The 19,870-nt window shown below is 40.6% G+C and overlaps 1 protein-coding gene across 3 annotated transcripts in view; it reads left to right on the top strand.

Moving 5' to 3' along the window:
- The window catches only part of NCOA1 (nuclear receptor coactivator 1), a 1,093,244-nt gene that overhangs the window by 746,293 nt on the left and 327,081 nt on the right, over positions 1–19,870 (top strand). For all 3 annotated transcript variants that reach the window (XM_029596190.1, XM_029596192.1, XM_029596191.1), the window contains exon 9: positions 4,147–4,324. In XM_029596190.1, the coding sequence (XP_029452050.1) occupies positions 4,147–4,324 (178 nt within the window). The remainder of the gene's footprint in view (positions 1–4,146; positions 4,325–19,870) is intronic.

The raw sequence follows: 19,870 nt of genomic DNA on the forward strand, positions 1-19,870 counted from the left end.
GTCATGGGACCTGTCCTACGGGATGGTACTCAGGGCAGTGTATCTGGCAGGTACGGAGAATGTGATGACGAACAGACTGAGTCGAGCCTTCAGACCTCATGAATGATCCCGGAACCAGGAAGTGGTTTATCAGATCTTCTGCCTGGAACAGAAAGTTAACTCTATTCTGCTTCCTGTACGGGACGGACGGCAAACCAGCTTCGGAAGCCCTTGCCTTAATTGGAGCAAGGGTCTTCTGTTCACGTATCCTCCATTTCCTTCTCTTGAAGCTTCGCAAGAACAGAAGGACTATGATCCTCATAGCCCCTCATTGGCCGAGACAGATCTGATTTCCATCCCTATGGGAGTTATCCATCCGGAAACCAGTCAGTCTGGGGACTTCCCCAGATCTCATCATGCAGGATCAAGGAAGGTTGCAGCATCCCAACATCCAGGTCCTGTCGCTCACAGCCCGGATGTTGAGAAGTTAATCCTGCAACCACTTGATCTCTCCAAGGATGTATCTCAGGTCCTTGTGGCTTCTAGAAAGCCTTCCACTAGAAGGGCCTCTGGAGTGAATTGGAGGAGGTTTTCCATGTGGTGTGAGCAGAAGGCCCTAAATCCATTCTCCTGTCCCACACAAAAACTGCTTGATTACTTTCTAAATCTAGAAGGCTTGTTTGAAAACTAACTCCTTTAGGGTCCATCTGATTGCAAGTGGTGCATACTACCATGGTGTAGATGGTATGCCCATCTCTGTACAGCCTATAGTTGTATATTGTATGTGGGTCCTGCTTCAGTTGAAGCCTCCTCTAAGGCCTCCCACTGCATCTTGGGACCTCAGCATGGTACTAGCTTAGCTGATAAAAGCTCCTTTTGAGCTGCTACACACCTGTGACCTGAAGTACCTGACCTGGAAGGTCATATTTTTAGTGACGGTCACTTCAGCGTGCAAGGTCAGTGAACTCCAGGACTTAGTAACTTAATTCACCATATACTAAATGTTATCATGACAGGGTGGTCTTGAGCATGCACCCTAAGTTCCTGCCTAAGGTGGTAACTAACTTCCATCTTAGGAAGTTAGTCACCACCTTGGGCAGTCTATCGTCCTGTCAGCTTTCTTTCCCAGGCCCCATTCACACCAAGGCGAATGAGCACCTCACAATTTGGACTGCAAGCAAGCCTTAGCTTTCTTTTTGGAGTGGACAGAAGCCCATAGACAGTCCACCCAACTTTTTCTTTCAATAAGAATAGGTTGGGAGTTGCCATTGCTAAACAGACACTATCCAGTTAGCCAGCAGATTGTATCTGTTTCTATTATGCCCAGGCAGGACTGCATCTTGAGGATCATGTCAAGGCTCATTCTGTCAGAACCATGGCAACGTCAGCGGCCCACTTGTGAGCATTTCTTGTGGAGGAGATCTGCAAGGCTGCGATGTGGAGTTCTCTCCACTCATTTTCATCTCAGTATTGTCTGGAAGGGATGACTGACGTGACAGTAGGTTCGGCCAGTATGCCCTTCGGAACCTTTTTGAGGTTTAGAGCCCAGCACTTCCTGCCTAGGACCCCCTTCTGTTACCAACAGCACTGTTGTTGTTGTTGTACCTATTGGCACCTGGTTGGTGTCTTGTTGGTCCCCTTTTGTTTTGGGGAGCAGCCTATAGCTAGGGATTCACCCATGTGTGAGGACTACCATCCTGCTTGTCCTTGGAGAAAGCAGAATTGCTTACCTGTAACAGGTGTTCTCCAAGGACAGCAGGATGATAGTTGTTACGAAACCTACCCGCCATCCCACGGAGTTGGGTTTCTCCTATTTTTATTTTTCATTTTAGTTCTATGTTATGAGATTGAAGAGGAGCCCCGCATGAACATGTGGTATAGGGCATGCTGGGCATACTCGGTAGGCCAAGTCAAAGTTTTGGAAACATCCTGCTGTCCTTGGAGATCACCTATTACAGGTAAGCAACTCTGCTTTACCTCTGCTTTACCCTCTGTCACCACCCGCTTCCAGCACCTACCCTTGTCTATCACATCTTTCAGCTTTAATCTACTTCTTTCCCCATCGATTTCCAGCTCCCTCTTACTCTTTTCTGACCTTCCTAGTCTCTATCAGTGTCATATCTTTCAACCTCTAGTCTTCTTGAGCTCCTTCTTCCACCTGTCCTTCCTTCAGCTTCTCATTCTCACCCCACCAAGTCTAGAGTTCCCCTCTCATTACTGTCTTCAGTTCCCCCTCTTCAGCTTCCAGCTCACTCCCAGCCTTCATCTGCTCACTCAGTTCTTTCCTCTTACTCTTCCCACACTCTTAGTCTAAAACTCTTACCACCTTTACTTCCTCCTGAACAGCAGTGGCAGCACAATTATGAAGACACTAATGACACTCACTCACTGTCTTTATGGTCTCTTCCTTTCTGTAGGGTGAGCTTTCACTTTAGAATGGATGCATGTCATTGTGGAAGATGTGGGGGAATGGTGAGCAAATGTTCTACTGGTTTCTTCTTGACCACACAAATGACAGGGAGAGAGGAATTGAGGTGTAGTGCACTATTGCTGTCTGTGGCTTGTTGTCCCACTCCTGCAAAAGGTGCCATGAACAATTAAATGCGAGAAACCACTGGCTATGCAGAATCAAGCACATTTCAGATGTCCTTGTCATCCCAAGGGCTACAGAAAAATTGCCTCCAAAATTATTCCTCAGCACCGCACTGTAGCCAATAGTGATTGCTGCAGTAGCATTCTTTTCTGAGGCCTGAACCTGTCATCTCTGTGCTGGCCCCGTGGAAAACAAGCTCGAACATTAAGCCACCTGAGTCACAGCATATCTCTTCCTCATCATCATTTACCGTAATATGTTACTTGAATCCCTTAATGTAATTCACTTTTTCTAATTCAATACCTCCTATGAGTTTAGAACAGGTATTATGTGTTAGTGCAATGTCATATCCATGCATAATAAAACTGCACTTACTAGCACTCTGAAAAGTTAGACACTACACAAACAGGCATCCATACGCATTCTGATGCTTATGGTGCCTTTTTGTTTTGTTTAAGTATGACAGAACTGCTGAACATCACATAGTATTGTGTCTCTCCTAGCTGTAACTATGTTTCCCAATAAAAAAAATTGCTTTATGTTTGAAGGGACACAGAAATGAACAGTGATGATGTATTCTTGTATACTTGTCCTCAGTATTGCCACTGAGGAGAAGAGAATTTTCTCTGCTTGGGCTTGCAGTCATTCAGCATGGTAGTAGTTGCACTTTAATTACTGTAATACAGTGGATGTCATTGAATAAAGCTGCAGCCAAACAGAAAGCAAATCTGTTAATTTGAGGCCTGGAAAGCTTCTTTACAAAGTTCTGAAGCCAAGTCAATCTGTCCAAATTTTGAGGTTTCCATCACACATGTGGCTTAGTTGTCTGAACTGGTAGAAGAACAGGCACATGGCCATGCTCATAAGGACCATTGTGCTGCAGGATGTTATCAAATAATTGACCTTACATTTTATTTAAAATTGTGCCAAGGCAGTCCCATATTTGTCCAAGTTGTCAGAGTTCATAATTCTAAAATGCAAAACAATTACTGCATTTCTGTTTATTATTAAGAACCATTTTGCATCATCTGTATATGTTTTTGTAGTGCAATGTCAGCTTTAAAGGGTGCTGTGGATGCATTGCTTTCCATGTATTCTGGAAAAGCTTGTGAATGGAATAAGCCTATCATAGATGGGTTCCCCTGCTCTAAACTGTGGACAAGATCATGAAAGAGTCCTTTAATTTATTTATAGGAATAGAGCTCTGCAGCAAGGTATAGTGTAAAGTATGAGCAAAGACTGAATCTTTCGGTCCTATCCCTAAAATGGATTTATGTCTGTGTACCCTTGATTTTCTCTTCATTTTAAACTGCTCCTTTCCACTTACTGTTTTATTTTCTTTTGTGCAGCTATTTTAACGTAGTAAAAATGTAATTCAGATGTTTTTAAAATCTGTCCATTGTATCATCATATGCACAATTTTTTCCAAAGAATATGCAAAGTCATTTGATACTTACCAGGAATATTGACTGTTTTGAAAGGTAATTGATCAGCAAAGGTATTTTAAACATGAATACAAATTTCTTTCTTGCTGATACATTTTGTGTTTTGTTTTGGTTTTTTTTATGTTTCAGGCTCTGGATGGCTTTTTCTTTGTTGTGAATCGTGAGGGAAGAATTGTGTTTGTGTCAGAGAATGTAACAGTTTATCTGGGCTATAACCAGGAAGAGTTAATGAACACCAGCGTCTACAGCATTCTTCATGTGGGAGATCATGCAGAATTTGTCAAGAATCTGCTACCAAAATCTCTAGGTCAGTGTTTCCCAATTTTTTCAAGCCCATGATGTACCTACTTTGAAAAAATGTTGTGTGTTACACCAGCCTCCACTAAACAGGCAGTACAGATATTGAGAAGATTAAATAGCCAAAAGAAGAACTGGGAAGCACTGAAAACCTTACCAGTCCCTCTTCTAAATTTTAAAATGGAGGGAGAGATGGAGACACATGAAAAACATCATGATGGACCAGCTCTCTGTATATACAAGAGCAGCTCCTCCTCTGCTGCTGTTCCCAGCACTCAAACTAAGTCACATTCAGTGCTCAATGCATGCCCTTCCCATCTCACTCCGGCTGGGGTTAAGACAGAGGGTGGAAGGACTCCAGGGAGGAGACTTGGGAGGAGGAAGAGGAGGTGCTATGTGGAGTGTGTGTGCCATACCAAAGCAGGGCCAAGCTATCTGTATCCTGCATGCTGCCCATTAATTACCAAAGGGCTCATGCTATAGCCAGCAAGAAGAGGCATGCATGATTTCATATAGTCTCAGAAAGGAGTTCCTACAAATTTAAGAGACACTGTTGCTACAAGGTGCTAAGATCATAAGAATATAATAACTGCCATAAAGGGTCAGACTGAGGGCATTCGAGGCCAGTATCCTGATTCCAGCAGTGCACAATCCAGGGTAACAAGTACCAGGCAAGATCCCAAACAGTAATCAGAGCCCATACTACTATCACGCATTGATAAGTAGTGGATATTCCCCTAAGTCTACTTGGTTAATAACAGGAACTTGCCTAAAACATTTTTTAAACCCACTTACACTAACTGCCTTAACCTTATACTCCAGCAATGAATTCAAGATCTTAACTGTACATTGAGTGCAAGAATTTTCTCCAACTTGTTTTAAATGCGCTGCTTACTATCTTCCTGAAATATCCCTAGTCTTTGTATTTTTTGAAAGAGTAAATAACTGATTAATATTTACTCATTTTATTCCAGTTATAATTTTATAGACCTCTGTCATATCTCCCTTCAGCCATCTCTTCTTGAGGCTGAACAGCCCTAACCTCTTTAATCTTTCCTTGTAGGGGAGTCATTACATTCTCATTATCGTTTTGGACACTCTTCTCTATATATTTTTTAGTACAGCTACATCTTTTTTGAGCTGCAGTGACCAGAACTGCACACAGTACTCCAGGTGCAGCCTCACCATGGAGCAATTCTGAGACATTATGACATTTTACATTTTATTCTCTATATATTTCCTAATAATTCCTAACAATCTGTTTACTCTTTTGATGAACCCCGCACACTCAGTTGAAGATTTCAAAATACTGTCCACTATGACACCCAGATCCTTTTCCTGGGTGGTAACTCCTTATATGAAACTTAACATAGTGTAACTACAGTGTGGATTACTTTTCCTCGTGTGCATCACTTTGCACTTGTACCCATTAAATTTTATCTGCCATTTGAATGCCCAGTCTACCAATGTCGCAAGGGCCTCCTGCAATTTTTCACAATCTGCTTGTGATTTAACAACTCAGAATAATTTTGTCTTGTCAGCAAATTTGATCATCTCACTTGTTGTTCCCCATTCCAGATAATTTATACATATATTAAAACACACCAGTCCCAGTACAGATCCCTGAGGCACTCCACTGTTTACCCTTCAATACTGATAAAACTGATCATTTAGTTCTATTCTCTGTTTCCTATCTTTTTTTTTAACTCTTTATTTATTGCTTTCCAAATTATTACAACAAATAAACAATAAAGTTGAAATATCATAATGACTGAATCTTATCATATTCTATTAACCAAAAATTCAAATTATAACCATATCATTCCTTAATCTTTTCAGCCATTATTAATACATGTAAGGAAATTCAAGTAAAATCTCTCTATTTGAACGGAGCACAAAGATAAGGAAATATGCATTATCTAAGACCCATTTCTATTTTAAATACCGGTCATTTTGCTGCTACTGTGTTTCTCCAATAATAAACCCTACCCTGAAAATAAGCCCTAGCTTGATTTTCAGGATTTTTGGAGTAGGGCTTGAAATATAAGCCCTACTCCAAAAATAAGCTTTAGCTTTTAAGATGAGCGGTTCCACCCCAAGACTTGACCTCCCTCCCGACGGAAGGTTGTAAAAAAAAAAAAAAAAAAAAAAAAGCAAACCAAAAAAACCCACCCCAACCAAATTTCATTCATTGCAATCCCCCCCCCCCCCGAAGACTTACCAAAAGCCCCTGGAGGGGGGGAGTGGCCCAAAACCGGGGTGGGGGGGTGTCAGATGGAGGGATGTAAAAATAAAAAACAAAACAAAAAAAACCCAAACCCACCCCAACCCTCCAAATGTAATTTATTGCAACAACCCCCCCTACAAAAAAAACTTTGCCGAAACTCCCTGGTGGTCCAGCGGGGGTCCCGGGCCGTCAGCTGCCAATGTTGCTCCTTCTGTGTGACAGAGGCCGGCCAATGGCGCCGATAGCCTGTCACATGGAAAGGGCATTTTGATTGCTGGCAGCCGGCGGCCCGAGAATGGGAGATCGCTCCCGGGACCCCCAGGGAGTTTTGGCAAGGGTTTTTTTTCGGGGGGGGGGGGGGGGGTTGTTGCAATAAATTACATTTAGAGGGGTGGGTTTGGGGTTTTATTGTTTTGTTTTTTATTTTTACAGCCCTCTGTCTGCCCCCCCCCAGGGACTTTCGGTAAGTCTTGGGGGGGGGGGAATGTAATAAATGAAATTTGGGTTGGGGTGGGTTTGTGTTTTGTTTTTTTGTTTTGTTTTTTTTTACAACCCTCCGTCTGCCCCCCCCCCCCCCCCCCCCCGGTTTTGGGCCGCCTTCCCCCCAGGGACTTTCAGTAAGTCTTGGGGGGGGGGGGGGGTCAGGAGGGGGGGATTGCAATGAATGAAATTTGGATTGGGGTGGATTTGGGTTGTTTTTCTTTTTTGTTTTGTGGGTTTTTTTACAACCCTCTGTCTGCTCCCCGCCCCCAGAAACGTTTGGTAAGTCTTGGGGGGGGGGGGGGTTTGCAATGGATTAAATTTGAAGGGTTGGGGTGGGTTTGGGGTTTTTGTTGTTTGTTTTTTTTAACAAACACCCCCCCTCCGGGTTTCGGGGGGAGGGGCAGACAAAATAAAATCGCCCCATCGTCGATAACGAAGGCCAAACCAAAAATTGAATCTGATTGGTGAATGAAAGAGGAGGTGGGCTTAGCCTTGTCCTCATTCACCAATCATGGAAAAAAAATATGACATCCCCTGAAAATAAGCCCTAGCCGTTTTTTCAGAGCTAAAAATGAATATAAAACCTGTCTTATTATCGGAGAAACACGGTAGAAGACCCCTAAGTCCTTCCGGATCTGTAAATGAGTAGCTCTTTCCATCTAATTTAACAATGCACCTACATGGGTACTTTAACATAAAATACCCACCTTCATCTAACATCTCCTTCCTAGAAAGCAAAAATTTCTTTCTATGTAACTGGGTAGATTTTATAAGGTCTAGAAAAATCCATATCCTTTGACCATAAAAGGTGTTTAATCGGTTGCGGAAGAAGGACTTCATTACGTTATCCCTATCAGTACTAAATGTGAACTGAATCAATAAAGTCCCCCGTGCTTTAATTTCTACGTCTTCCTAAGGTTTTTGCAATAAATCAGATATTTCTATAGAGCTACTTTTGGAAAGTTTTAATTCTGATGTTTCCTTTTCTTTTCCCTTGTCATTCTTTATTAACTGATCTTGTTCTGTCTCCTTTTTCTTTGTCCCTAAATAAAAAGTTCTCACTATAACTGGTGAACATTTATCCGGAATTTTCAATATTTGTATTGAATGATTTCTGAATAATTCTAGTGGGTCCATCTTTTTTATAATTGGAAAGTTATTAACCCTTAAATTTAAAGATCTTATAGAATTCTCAAGATTTTCTAATCTCCTATTAACCTCTCCTTCAGCATTAATTTGATTACTTTGAATTTTTTCTAACTGCAAACCACGCTTTTCTAACACATTCACTTCCTTTCTTTGCTTTTCCAGCTCTACAGTGTTTTGTACTGAAGAATTTGTAGTTTTCATAACAACTTCAGTCAATTTATTAATTGACATATCCAGTTTAACCATATAGTTCCACAAACTTTCTAAGGTTATACTAGCTGGTTTCATTAACTGAATATCAGATTAAATGTTTCAATGTAAACCGCCAACGAGGCGACAGTTTCTTCCTTGTAAACCGGTGTGATATGTATACTTTACAGGAACATCGGTATATAAAAATAAAAAAAAATACATTTTATTACTACTTCAATATTATCTTGTTTTTCTTTAAAAGGGCTAATTAACTTCGGAGTACTAGTCTCTTTTGGAATTACAATAGAACTTTCCACAGTGCTCCATGGCATCATTTGCTCAGATAGTTCCAAAGTTTTAACAGACTGTTCTCACCCATCTCTCAGATCAAGAGGTCTCAGGATTTCCTCCTGCAGTTTTCCTGGACTCACTAGGGTAGAACCCTCTCCTTTTCCAGGCGGTGGTGGTGTAGCCGGTACCCCTGGGCTCAAAGATGTTTCCACGATCTGGGGTGAGGCATTCCGCTCTAACACCTCTCCCACAGCGGTCTGCCCCACAGAGGTATTCTGTGTTGAGCCTATCCATTCTAATACAGTCCTTTGTCCAGTTTCTGCTGTTGCTACTCCAACTGGAGGCCTTAACTTGGCCTTCCTTTTGGTATGTGGCATATTTGCTTGGAAAATTTTAGGAAAAATCTAGGCAATGAACTTGTATAGGATGGAATAATGCATTAATTTTTAAAGCAGAGATTTCACTTAGGAGGCTTTGTGGGAGAAAAGGCAATTTATGAAGAATAAGTTCTACCTGGAGTGGTACGCGAATTGCAAGAATCAAGAATATATATCCACTAAGAAGGCAGATCAGGCAGAATCCCGGCTTAGCCATGCGCCCCTTAAGTGTGCGCAGCTTTAGCGGCGCGCCGCAAGCAGTTCAAATTTATTCTCTGCTTCCGGGTCCATCCTCCAGAACACGCCCCTCGAGCGTCGAATTGCAGCTGGTTGAAGATATTCACCGTCGGGGCAACACAGCATTCACCCCCGGATTCCTCAGCTGAAACAGGTAATAGAATGCCTTCTCCTCTCTGCCTCGCTCTGTTTCCTATCTTTTAACCAGTTTACAGTCCACAAGACTGTGGTTCGTGCAGTTAGTATAGCTGTGTTTAAAAAAGGATTGGATAAGTTCTTGGAGGAGAAGTCCATTACCTGCTATTAAGTTCACTTAGGGGTAGATTTTCAAAAAACGCGAATAGGCGTACTTTTGCTGGCGCATCAGGCGCAAGCAAAAGTACGCTGGATTTTAGTAGATACACGCGGAGCCGCGCGTATCCACTAAAATCCTGGATCGGCGCGCGCAAGGCTATGAATTCTGTATAGCCGGCGCGCGCCGAGCCGCGCAGCCTACCCCCGTTCCCTCCAAGGCCGCTCCGAAATCGGAGCGGCCTTGGAGGGAATCCTCTAACGCCCTCCCCTCACCTTCCCCTCCCTTCCTCTACCTAACCCACCCGCCCGGCCCTGTCTACACCCCCCCTTACCTTTCTCCGGGGATTTACGCCTCCCGGAGGGAGAAGTAAATCCCCGCGCGCCAGCGGGCCGCTAGCGCGCCGGGACGCGATCTGGGGGCGGGTCTGGAGGGCACGGCCACGCCCCCGGGCCGCCGTCACGCCCCGGGCCCGCCCCCGGAACGCTCCCGACACGCCCCGAAAACGCCGCGCGGTTCGGGCCCGCCCCCCGACACGCCCCCTCCGAAAACCCCGGGACTTACGCGAGTCCCGGGGCTCTGCGCGCGCCGGTAGGCCTATGTAAAATAGGCTTACCGGCGCGCAGGGCCCTGCTCGCCTAAATCCGCCCGGTTTTGGGCGGATTTAGGCGAGCAGGGCTCTTAAAATCCGCCCCTTAGAGAATAGCCACTGCCATTAGCAATGGTTACATGGAATAGACTTAGTTTTTGGGTACTTGCCAGGTTCTTATGGCCTGGATTGGCCACTGTTGGAAACAGGATGCTGGGCTTGATGGACCCTTGGTCTGACCCAGTATGGCATTTTCTTATGTTCTTATGTTCTTAAGAGGACATTGCCTCCTTCTTGTGACTTTTTAATTTTCTCAGGAGTCTCTCATGGGGCATTTTGTCAAACACCTTCTGAAAATCCAATTATACTATATCTACCAACTCACCATTACCCAAATTTTATTAACCACTTCAAAAGGTTTAGCAGATTAGTAAGGCAAATCTATTCATCTAGTTATACTTTTCATCCATTATAATGGTTTCAACTCCAAATACTTCCTCACTCCAAAGAAGACAAGTGTTATGGTTATTGGTTATTGGGTGGATCCTTGGACACTGTGGCAGCTGACCACGCCCACAGGGGGCAGTCCCGTGAGGGACCATGGTGTCAGGCTAGACTCTGGACACACAAACACAGATTGAATCTATATTTAAACAGTTTTGGAAATCACCAGAGGTGGCAGTATTGAGTAGTAGATGTTGAGCCCGGCTGGGCAAGTATCCCACAGGACGCTGGAACAGCGGATCCTCTGCTTGGCTGTGCTGTAGTGGAAAGAGACTGAGAGTTATGAGTACACAGTGAAAAATATACAGAGTCCCAGGTAGAATAGGTGAAGCTCTGAGACAGGGAGAGCAGACCCTCGAGGAGCGAGTACCTGATCCCTTAGAGCAGGGAGACTCGGTGGTATTGTACTCACACAGTGGTTCCACTAGACGAGAGGTCTGGCACTGGAACAGATTTCAATGTGTTATCCACTATGACACCTAGATCTCTTTCTTGAGTTGTAGCACCTAATATGGAAGTGTAATATGGAAGGGTATCCGTGTAATATGGAAGTGTAATATGGAAGGGTATCCGTGCCATTGGCCGGCCCCTGTCACATGGAGGGAGCACTGGATGGCCGGCGCCATCTTTAAAAAGGAGGAAATGATAGAAGTCTACAAAATCATGAAAGGACTTGAACAAGTTAATGTAAATTGGTTATTTACTCTTTTTAGACAATAGAAGGACCAGGGGAACCTTGGAGAAGAGACGGCTGAGGAGGGATATGATAGAGGTGTTTAAAATCATGAGAGGTCTAGAACAGGTAGATGTAAATCGGTTATTTACTCTTTCAGATAATAGAAAGACTAGGGGGCACTCCATGAAGTTAGCATGTGGCACATTTAAAACTAATCAGAGAAAGTTCTTTTTCACTCAATGCACAATTAAACTCTGGAATTTGTTGCCAGAGGATGTGGTTAGTGCAGTTAGTATAGCTGTGTTTAAAAAAGGATTGGATAAGTTCTTGGAAGAGAAGTCCATTACCTGCTATTAATAAAGTTGACTTATAAAATAGCCACTGCTATTACTAGAAACAGTAACATGGAATAGACTTAGTTTTTGAGTACTTGCCAGGTTCTTATGGCCTGGATTGGCCACTGTTGGAAACAGGATGCTGGACTTGAAGGACCCTTGGTCTGACCCAATATGTCATGTTCTTATGTTCTGTTCTTATGAGAATTTGTATAAGCAGATACCTGCATAACCAGTGACTCCTGCATAACCAGTAAAATATAAAATCCACATAATGTAAAGGAATTTGGAGCTTTGACCCAATGAAACATAAAAAATAAAAAAGCCAAACAAAAATATGCTCAATAGACAGTAAGATAAATGCTCCAGATTATTGTACTGACAAATGTGATCATAAACAGTATATGACACACATAAACCCACCCTCCAGCCCTGCCCAAGTTTAATGGGAAAATTGACCCCATTCCAGTGGTGCCCCAACACCACTAAGCAGTTTCTGACATACTTAGGCTTAGTCATATCTAAAACCATAACAGCATAGAGCTTGGTTCCAAGCCTGGCTCCTTTAGTGCCCCCCCAAAAAGGCAAAAACTAAATATAAGTCCCATAAAGCAATCACTGGACTATCATGAATAAAAAGGCTCAGCAAATATAGTCTGTATCTCACATGCATAGATCTAGGATCCCTGAATAAAACAATCCATTACTTCCTGTGAAAGAAAGGGTAATATAAAATATTCCCTGAGAAAATAAAATCACCAGAGGGAAACACAAGTGATCAATAATGCTGAAGTAAAGGTGAAGCAAACAATATCTGGATGAGCAAAGACAATTAGGAGCACAAGTAAGAAGGTCTAGTTATTCCATTTCTTCCCACCTATAAAAAAAATACTTCAAGTTCTCCAGTACCAGGAAAAATAAAATACCTGTGTCCTCCCCCTTACAATCCATAACCAGCTCTGGAGAAAAAATAGGTCCCAGAAAAAATGGTCATGAAGAAATACAGAAAAAATAAAAAGTAATAAAAAACTAAATTTCTGTCCCAATTCCTATGCATATTGTAAGGACAAGAATGGTCCTTACAACCCAAAAAAGTTCAGCAATCTTCTGCATGAATCTAACTGTTGCCTGTAAACATTGGAGCCCTCAGTTAAATTCTCTGAAATGGCAGACACTGGATCTTTCATGTGGCATTAAAAAACTGCTTAATTATGTGAGTAAAAAAAAAAATTTCTCTTACTACTTTTAAATGTATCACCTACTAACTTCATTGTCCCCATATCTTGGTACTTTCTGAAGGAGTAAATAACTGATTAACGTTTAGTTGTTCCATTTCACTTATTTATAAACCTCTGTCATATCTCCCCTCAGTCATCTCTTCTCCAGGTTGAAGAATCCTAACCTTTTTAGCCTTTCCTCATAGGGTAATCATTCCATCCCCTTTATCATTTTGGTCACCTCACTCTGGACCTTTTCTAATTCTGCTATATCTTTTTTGAAATGGGACTACATCGCACATTCCTCTTGCAATTTAACAATTTTGAATAATTTTCTGTCATCAGCAAATCTGAGCACTTCACTCATTCCTAATTCCTGGTCATTTATATTAAAAAAAAAAAAAAAAAGGAAGTGGTCACAGAATAGATCACTTGGGGCACTCCACTATTCACCTTTCTCCATTGGGAAAATTTACCATTTAGCCCCACTCTCGGTTTTCTGTCTACTTTCTGGAAATCCAGATACAATATCAACCGACTCACCTTTATCCGTGTTTATTTACATCTTCAAAAACATCTAGCCGACTGGTGAGACAAGACTTCTCTTGGCTAAATTCATTTTGGCTTTGTCTGATTAAACTATGCCTTTCTACTGTATATATTCAGCAATTTTGTTCTTTATGATAGTTTCTACTATTTTGGCTGCCATAAACATCAGGCTCACTGGTCTGTAGTTTTCTGCATCATTGCTTGATCCCTTTTTAAAAACTGTTGATACACTGGCAGTCTTCTAGTCTTCAGGTACCATAGATGATTTGAATGATAGTTTACAAATTTCCAATAGTATGTCTGCATTTTCATTTTTCAGTTCTTTCAGCACTCTTTAATGTCTGCCTTCTGGTCCATGTGATTTGCTGCTCTTCAGTTTGTCAGTTTGCCTTGGTACAACTTCCAGGTTCACTGAGATTTGTTTCAGTTCCTCTGAATCATCACGTTTGAATATAATTTCTGGCATGGCTATCTCACCTACATCTCTCTCAGTGAAGACCAAAGCAAATAATTCATTTAGTCTCTCTGCTAAGGCTTTGTCAATCCCAAGTGCCCCTTTTACCCCTTGATCATTTAATGGTCCAGTTGACTCCCTTGCAGGCTTTTTACTTCGAATGTATGAGTAAAAGTCTTTATTATGAGTTTTTGCTTCTATGGCAAGTTCTTTTCAAATTCTTTCTTTGCCTTCCTTATCAATGCTTTACATCTAACTTGCTAGTGCTTATGCTTTTTCCTGTTTTCTTCATTCAAATCCTTTTTCCATTTCTTGAAAAATGTTCTTTTAGCTATTATATCCTCCCTCACCTTTCTTTTTAACCATGCAGGTAGTCATTTAGCTTTCCTTCCACCTTTTCTTATGTGTGGAATACATCTGTTCTGGCTTCCCAGCTGGTATTTTTAAACATCCATGCCTGATCTAAACACTTAGGGGCAGATTTTAAAATGTACGTCCAATTTTATAACATCCGCGTGCATGTTATAAAATCAGGGGTCGGCGTGTGCAAGGGGGTGCATACTAGTGCACCTTGCGCACGCCAAGCCCTCGGAGAGACCAGCTGGCTTTCCCCGTTCCCTCCCCACCTTCCTCTCCCTTCCCCTACCTGTCCCTCCCCGAAGTCCGAAATAACCCCCCCCCCCCTTACCTTTATCTGACAAGTTACGCCTGCCAGCCGACTACTGGCGTGCAATCTCCCGGCCCAGCGGCCTTGCAAAGGACTCTGGCCACGCCCCGGACCATCCATTTTTTCAAGCCCCGGGACTTACACGTGTCCCAGGGCTTTACGTGCACCACTGGGCCTTTTGAAAATTTTTATGTACAACCTTCCATCCAGCCTGGCTTTTTTTTCCTATTGTCTGAGAACTGGGTACCCAAGGGTCTGACTCTTCTTTTTAGTCAGGATGAGAATCTGTTTGTTCCTAGGACTGTTCTTTTCTGTACATTTCTCTCATAAATTCCTCTCTCATTCAGAATTCTCTAATGTAGGATTTTTCCAGTCATAGTTCTGTAATTTAGGAATTTTGTTATCCCTTGAATTAAAGTGATAATCCATTGCAACAGTAGTCCAGGGGGATGTGTCATATGAATTCCCCTACCTGAGTCTCTGACTCATCTATTCAATGGTCATTTAAGCACCTTCACAGTAAGTGGTCTGGCAACCTTTTCAATCTCATTCTGGGTTTCCTGGGCTGGTAGCTCATGTTACATAGCTGCATTGTCCTCTTTGTTTTCTCTGCTGAAGTTCACTTAAATGATAGCATACACTCTAACCATCTCTCCCTTTGGAGGAGAGTTTCAATAGTTTCCCTTTTTGATGGTTTTTGTACCAGCTACCCATGAAGCAGTTATTTATTTCATCTTAGAACTTTACCTCTGTAATATTTCCTGGGGTAATTGAAACTCCCCATTATTACTGTGCCACTGATTTTGCTAGCTTCCCTAACTTCTTTTAGCGTTTCAGTGTCTGTTCATTCTGGCCAGGTGCACAGTAATACACCCCCACTACAATTTTATTCCCCTTTTCACTTGAAATTTCTATCCATAAAGATTCAACATTTAATTTGGTTTCCTGCAGAACTTTTATCTTTTTTGACTCACTGCCCTTTTTAATATATAGTGCTACCCCTCCACCAATTTGATCCATCCTATCATTTAGATATAATTTGTACCCTGGTATCACAGTGACACATTGGTTATCCTTCTGTATCAGATGTTCTCAATAGACAGCTGAACAAATTAGCCACACAATCCCTCCCTCCTACCCTTAGAGTTGAAGATTAGTTTTATATCATCCACTCACATGGCCAATTTGTCTTAGTTATGAAGAACACTTTTTACAGATAAGTAACTTTGCTTTCCTCATCCAATTTACAACTTTCTGGCCTACTCCCATAATTGTATATGCAGTGTGGAACAGTGTAAAAAGTCATACTGAAGCCCAGGTAGGTAACATCAACTGTCTACAATACCACCTTGATCCATCACTTTTGTCACCTCATTAAAAAAGTCCGTCAAGCATGTCTGAAAGTGTCTTCGTTTTGTTGAAACAATGTTGTCTAGTGTCTGTGATCTGCTTGTTTCAAGGTGCTGTATTGTCTTTTTTTTCTTTTGTATTGTTTCTGTTGTTTTGTCTGTTACCAAAGTTAGATTATTGTTTGTAGTTGCCCACCTTCTCCTTGTCCTCACTTTTGTATAATGGGACTATATTATCATTTAGTGTCTTGGAAATTCCATCATTTTCAAGGGCAAGTTGAACAGAGCTATGAGGGGCATGGTCAGCACTTTTTTTTTTTTTAGCTCTTTTTAGTATTCTGGAGCATACACCATCAGGTTCCATGGCCTTACCCACTCTTTTTTGTGTGTGTACTTTCAGTAACCGCTACTTTGTAATTTGATTTGTAATCATTTCACATTTTATTTATTTATTTATTTGACATTTTTATATACCGGGATTCATGTAAGAAATTACATATCATCTCGGTTTACATTATAACGGAAAAACAACGCATGTAAGAATGCAATTACATAGAACAGGGCGTAGAACTTGGATAAGATAAAATGGGGGGCAACGAAAAGAATAACGAATTGAATAAAATGATTGAGCCAAGTCTAGTCTGGCTGAGGATCAAGGTACGTATTGGAATTAATTTAAGGTCCAGGCACACTGAGTAAGCTTGGCAAGATCGACTGTAGAGTTGGGTTGCTAAATTATGGATAGTCTGCGTAGATAGTTTGGAAAGATTAGCTTGTTGACTGGTAACGGAGATGATGGAGGTACGTCATTAATATAAATGGAATGCTTGTTCGAATAGCCAAGTTTTTAGTCTTTTTTTAAAAGTGATCGGGCATTGTTCCAACTGTAGTTCTGAAGGAAGAGAGTTCCATTGTGCAGGACCTGCTGTGGACATAGCTCGTTTACTTAGAGAGGGTTTGGAGTGTGGGACAAGAAGAGTGTCTCTATATGCTGCTCTTATCGGTCTGGTGGGTAAATGTGGTCATAGAGGGATGTTTAGTTCCAGAGGAATGAGATTGTGGATGGTTTTGTGAATGATCGTTAGTGCTTTGTATATGATTCTGAACTTGATAGGGAGCCAATGTAGGTTCCTCAAGATAGGGGTAATATGGTCTCTTTTGTTGGTTAGCTATTTAACTATTTAACATTTATCAATCTCATATCCCACCTCTTTGGTGAATACTGAATATAAACAATTTTATTTAAGATTTTTGCTTTTTAAGAACATAAGGAGCGCCATGCCTGGTCATATCAGTGGTCCACTGGACTGGCTACAATCAGCATCTTGCCTGATCGTAGCCAGTCCAGGTCACTTAGAATGGTCTGTTAGATCCAAAATAGGAAAGCCCATTTCTTGTTTATCATTCCCAGAAGCTGGAGGCAATACCTAAGGCTATCTGACAAAATAATGGTTAATGGTCCCAGCCTCTAGAAACTTGCCTGTATATTTTTCCTGTTCACAAATCTCACTCTCCATTTTTCTTACCTATTTGCCCCTCAGTTTAATAAAACACCAGATCAGAAGTTGAATTTCAAGTGCTAGGATGGTGTATGAAATTTAACTTCTGGTAACATGAAATTAGTACATGGCACAGAAAAAAAAGAGTTCATTACCATGCTATTTAACTATTCAACATATGCAGATGCACTAATTTTTTAATGTGCCCACATTGGCGCTAAAATAAGCCAGCTGCCCCCTACTATGGTAGGGTCTTAATAAATAACACTATATTTAACTAATGTAGTAAATATATTTACTGCTCTTTTTGTTTTATTATTTTGTTGATTTTTTTAATAGCTCAGTATTCAATGTAAGTAAAATTTGTTTTATAATCACCAACTTTTTATTATACAGCATTTGGTATTGTATTTCTTGTTGTCTTTGATTTTAACTATTTTCATGATATTTTTGTTATTATATATTGAGTAGATTGGATGGTGATATTTGCTATGTATTGTTTTTTAATTATAATTGCTTTTATGAAATATACATTATTTGGTTCAAATCATATTATTTAAGATTATGACAATTAAGTTGTAAATTATTGTTTCCAAGAAAATTGCAAAAAGGTACAATATTAATTCAAACCTAACAATTAAGAACTTGGTATCAGATGTCAACAGTGCTCAAAAAAACTAATCCATAGTCTTTTTCCCGCAATTGGTTATAATCTGTATCATAAAAAAGGCACTGATGTGGACACACTGAATTTTAGTATTTTGAGAAGTTTGCAGATGTCTTGAAGTCTTTAACAATTAGATAAGCACAAAAATTTTCAGCAATTAACATTTAAGGTAGTTTTTTGGAGGAATGAAAGAGTTTTTGTTACAAAAATAAAGTTATTGTACTTTGAACTAGTATATGATTTGACCCTAAACAATTTTTTTATGATATAGGGGGTTATTTTCCAACTCGCGTTATGGCCTTTTCGCACGCATTAAGGCGTTCTCTCTCTCTCTCTTTCTCTCAGCTTGAAATACCCAAAACGCTATTTGCGAACAGATCTGTCCCCCCCAGTGGTTGTAGGTAGGAATTTAGTTATCACACTCTGCAGTAATACCTATGCGAAGCGCTAAGCGCACATTGCGATAAATAGGCTAGTACCATAAAACACATCGCATGCGATAGTTTGATGAATCTAGCCCATAGTTTGTAACCAATTGCGGGCAAGAACCACTGGATTAGTTTTTTTGAATGCTGTTGACATCTGATACCAAGTTCTTGATTGTTAGGTTTGGATTACTATTGTACCGTTTTGCATTTCTTTGCAATTTTTCTTGGATATTATATAAGGTGTTTTGCTCTTTTTTCATTATTAGAGCTTTTGCTAATTATTGTTTATAATGCGTGTATATTTCTGTTGATTAAATATTGCTGTGTGATGTGTATACTTGGATTAATTATGATTATTATTTATGATGTATGTTCTGAGCTATTAATGTAATAGAATGTAAATCTAACTATAATTAGTTGTATTTATTTATTTACAGCAATTTTTTATCCGCCAAATTGCCAGACATTTGTTCTGGGCAGCTTACAATTTCACATACACAAATCTGAAACATAACAATTAAAAAAAAAAATACACTTTCCCAAAGGCCTCCTGGAACAGATGAGCCTTCACCTGCTTCTGATACAATAAATACAATGTATAGGTTTGCTATTTGGACCCCTCAAAGTTTCAAGACTCTGGATAAGAATAAAAAGATGTTGGTTAGAGATATGGACGGCCTTGTTTTATTGTGGCTCCTAGATATGTTTTATTTTCCAGCACTATCCTAACATGTGCAATTTTGTGCTACTAGGGCAAAGGCCTATCCAGAGGGTCATTACCCACTATGCTGAGCTAATAAAAATAGTGAATCTTATTTGTATTGTCAGCCATTTTTCCTTGCAACTGTCGGACCTTAATTGTTTTGCTTATGGTGGCTCAGCAATTGTATAGGGCTAGTTGATTTGAGAATGTGTGTAATTAATACATCGGTAGTAAGCCTGCTTAATGCCCAGAGTACCTTAAAACAGCACTGATGAGAAGAGCATTTCCTGCTTATTACTAATTAGAAGAAAAAAGATCAAAGATAAAAACAGTTAAACCAACTTTTCATTAACAAACAGGAACTGTAAATGGTAATTTGTGAAATTAATATTTAAATGAAAAAATCAGTTATGAGAGAAAAGACAATTTTTATGGTAATGCAATGCATTTCTTTTCCAGCAGTTAAAAGTGGGTTATGTAACCAGTCAGGAGTTCTGTAACTCTGAATAACACATTGGATTTGAGATTGTGATAAAAATATATATAGAATTTTTAACACATTAATGCATTCTCTAGAGCACTAATATACACTGCACATAGTGGGAGGGTTAAAAAAATGCCAATATATACAATATTTGCAAAATTATGCAAGGTATGCTCAGACAAGGTGA

The sequence above is a fragment of the Rhinatrema bivittatum genome, chromosome 3, assembly GCF_901001135.1.
Source record: "Rhinatrema bivittatum chromosome 3, aRhiBiv1.1, whole genome shotgun sequence".
Lineage (NCBI taxonomy): Eukaryota > Metazoa > Chordata > Amphibia > Gymnophiona > Rhinatrematidae > Rhinatrema > Rhinatrema bivittatum.